This window comes from Trypanosoma equiperdum (genome assembly GCF_001457755.1).
Source record: "Trypanosoma equiperdum strain OVI genome assembly, contig: ctg_1451, whole genome shotgun sequence".
Lineage (NCBI taxonomy): Eukaryota > Euglenozoa > Kinetoplastea > Trypanosomatida > Trypanosomatidae > Trypanosoma > Trypanosoma equiperdum.
The window spans coordinates 47,354-50,132 of record NW_027123451.1 but is presented as its reverse complement, the minus strand read 5'-3'; the positions used below and the strand labels follow the sequence as shown (position 1 = coordinate 50,132).

The 2,779-nt window shown below is 49.6% G+C and overlaps 1 pseudogene across 1 annotated transcript; it reads right to left on the bottom strand.

Annotated features, from left to right (window-relative positions):
- Window positions 1-1,023: 1,023 nt before the first annotated feature.
- Window positions 1,024-2,559, bottom strand: TEOVI_000913500:pseudogene (annotated as a pseudogene). Its single transcript has one exon. A coding segment is annotated over exon 1 (1,536 nt).
- Window positions 2,560-2,779: the final 220 nt, after the last annotated feature.

Sequence of the window (2,779 nt, the reverse complement as noted above, 5' to 3'; positions counted from 1 at the left end):
AAAAAAAAAACAGTGCACAAGACCAAACTCCGACCCCCCAGTAATGCTGTGAGCATCTAATAATGCACCCATCCCAGCCTTCATTACTGTTAACAGTTACGTGTTGTATTTTGTATTGCTTTTACTTCGTTCTCTTTTCTTTTTTTTGAAGCTTCCTTTCGTTTCTTCTTTTTAGTTGCTCCTTTTTTTTCTTTTTCTTTTGTTCTGTTTTCCTTGGTTTCTTAGCATTCTTATGGTTTCTTAAAGTCACACCACAATCGGCCGTCACGGCTTTTACTTCAGACAAGCATCACTTCCGCTTGTCTTTTTTTTTTTTTACCCCCGTCTCACTCATATATTTCTCTTTCCCTATCATTCGTTTCCACACCCTACAATCAATCATTTTTCTAACGCTAACGCTTGCTGCACCTTCACAATCCTTTGCTTGTTCAGCTCCTTTTCCCTCTTTCTTGGTTCCTTCTCATATCGAAATCTCGCCGTTACGCACTACAGACGCCGGGCACGACGGGGCAGGCACCGGAGGAGTCCATCAAATCTTTCTTATTCTTCTATCACTGCTATTGCCGCTACTTAAAATTATATTTCGGTGCCGGTTACAAATAATATTTTGAATGATGGCGGTTGTGGCACAGATGAATAGAGAGAGAGAGAGAGCCAGGTCACATGTGGGGGAAGGAACCAAATGTGACATGGACCTCGGCGGCTCAAACATTCACTATATAGCCCACACACACGCACCTCCGGCCCCTCCCGAAAGACAATACTAAAGGTGCAGTGATGCACCGTCCCGTTAAAGAAAAAAAAAAAGAAACGGTCCACAAATCTCACTGCCCACATGCCCACGAGCATGTATGAATTTGATATAAGGAATAGGAAAAAAGTAAGGGAGAAAGTGGGGACGCTGTAAACAACTCCACGATGAAGTTAGGCAGCTTCAGCCTCACCTTGCTCGTCATCAGCCGCTCCTTGTGCGGCTGCTGGCGCCGGCTTGTTCTCCTTCTCATGACGAAGCTTGGTTCCAGACACAACATCATCCACTCGAAGAATCATCGACGCCGCCTCGATAGCCGTCTTCAGTGCCTGCACCTTCACCGCTGCCGGCTCTACCACCCTTAAGGAACGCACGTCCACAATGTCACCTGTGGTGCCATCGACGCCCCAGTAATCACCGTCGGGCATCGCGTGGCGGGCGCGCAGTTCCGTTACAGTGCGGATTACATTCGCCCCGCAATTGCTTGTGAGAATGCGTGGGACAACCTCCAACGCCATTGCCACGGCTTGATACGCCGCCTGCTGTACCCCCGTGATACTCTTGGAACGGTTCATGAGGTATGAGGAAACGTACATTTCAAGCGCGGACGCACCGTACACTACACGTGGCTCAAGAATAATGTTGCGTGCAACACACATGGCATCGTGCAGGTTGCGCTCCATCTCATTGATCGTATCTTTGCTTGCTCCGCGCAGCACTACACTGCAGGCCTTTCCAGATGTGCAACCGGTGATGAATGTGAAGTACTCGTCCCCTATCTTCTTGATCTCCATCAACCCTGCATGGCCGATGTGGTCCTCCGTTAGCTCCGCCACGCGACTAATAATCGTGGCACCCGTGGCACGTGCAATACGATTGTTGTCAGTCTTACGCAAACGGCGAATGCACGTGATCTGCGCCTTGTGCAGGAAGTGAGCCGCGAGGTCCGAAGCACCTTTCTCAGTGATAACAACATCCGGTTTAAAGGAAATGATGGTCTGGCAGAGGCCGCGCACGTAGTCCTCCTCTTGCTTGAGCAGCAGTTCCCAGTCAGTGGCCTGTCCAACCTCGACGTTGATGGTGGTTTCCGGCTTCTTATACTCCAGAGGACAATCCAGCAGCAGAATGCGCGGCTTCTCAATGTAGCGCCGCATCTTCGGATGAATATGGTCCTTGTTGAACATCACGCCATCGAGCACAACGCTATCAGAAACAGATCCGCCTGGGATTTTCTCTATCTTGGCATAACGCTTGATGTCCACTTCCTTTTGGCCGGTCACTTTGTTCTCTACCACGACACGTAACGTGGCCTCCACAGCCATCTTACACATAAGGTCGTCCTCATGAGAATTGTACTTCGTTCCAAGGCAAGCGCGAACAACCTCTTCCAACTGCTTTATGTCGTTTGGGTCAATAGATGTGGCGATCTTCTCAATTGCGGCAAGTGCATCCGTAAGCGCAAGGGAAAATCCCTTCACTATCTTCAGTGGGTGGATGCCGCGCTCAAGAAGCGGTTTGGAAAGGCTGAGAATTTCACCTGTGAGGATAATAACAGACGTGGTCCCGTCACCCACTTCCTCATCCTGGGCGCGTGCGAGCTCCAACATGTGTTTGGCTGCCGGGTGTACGACGTCAATCTCACGAAGGATGCAATTTCCATCGTTGGTGAGGACTGTGCCACCCATTGGGTCGAGGATCATCTTCAACATAGCACACGGTCCCAGTGTGCTACTGATAAGACCAGAGACAACACGAGCTGCCTCGATGTTGTTCAACTGTGCCTTGCGGCCAGTCTGCCGCTCCATCTTCTGGTTGAGCACAATGACGGGCTGTTGCTGCTGCATCTCCCCTTTCTTTCTTCCTTTGTTATTTACTTCTTTTGTCGCTTTCGGTACGTTAAGTTCTTCAACTTCACTACTTCCTGTTGAATGTGTTCGTTCCACTCAAAAGCAAAGGGGAGACAGGGAAAGCAACGAATGGTCGTCACTGCTACAGTCACAGGCACAATGACAGCGATGGATGCAAAAA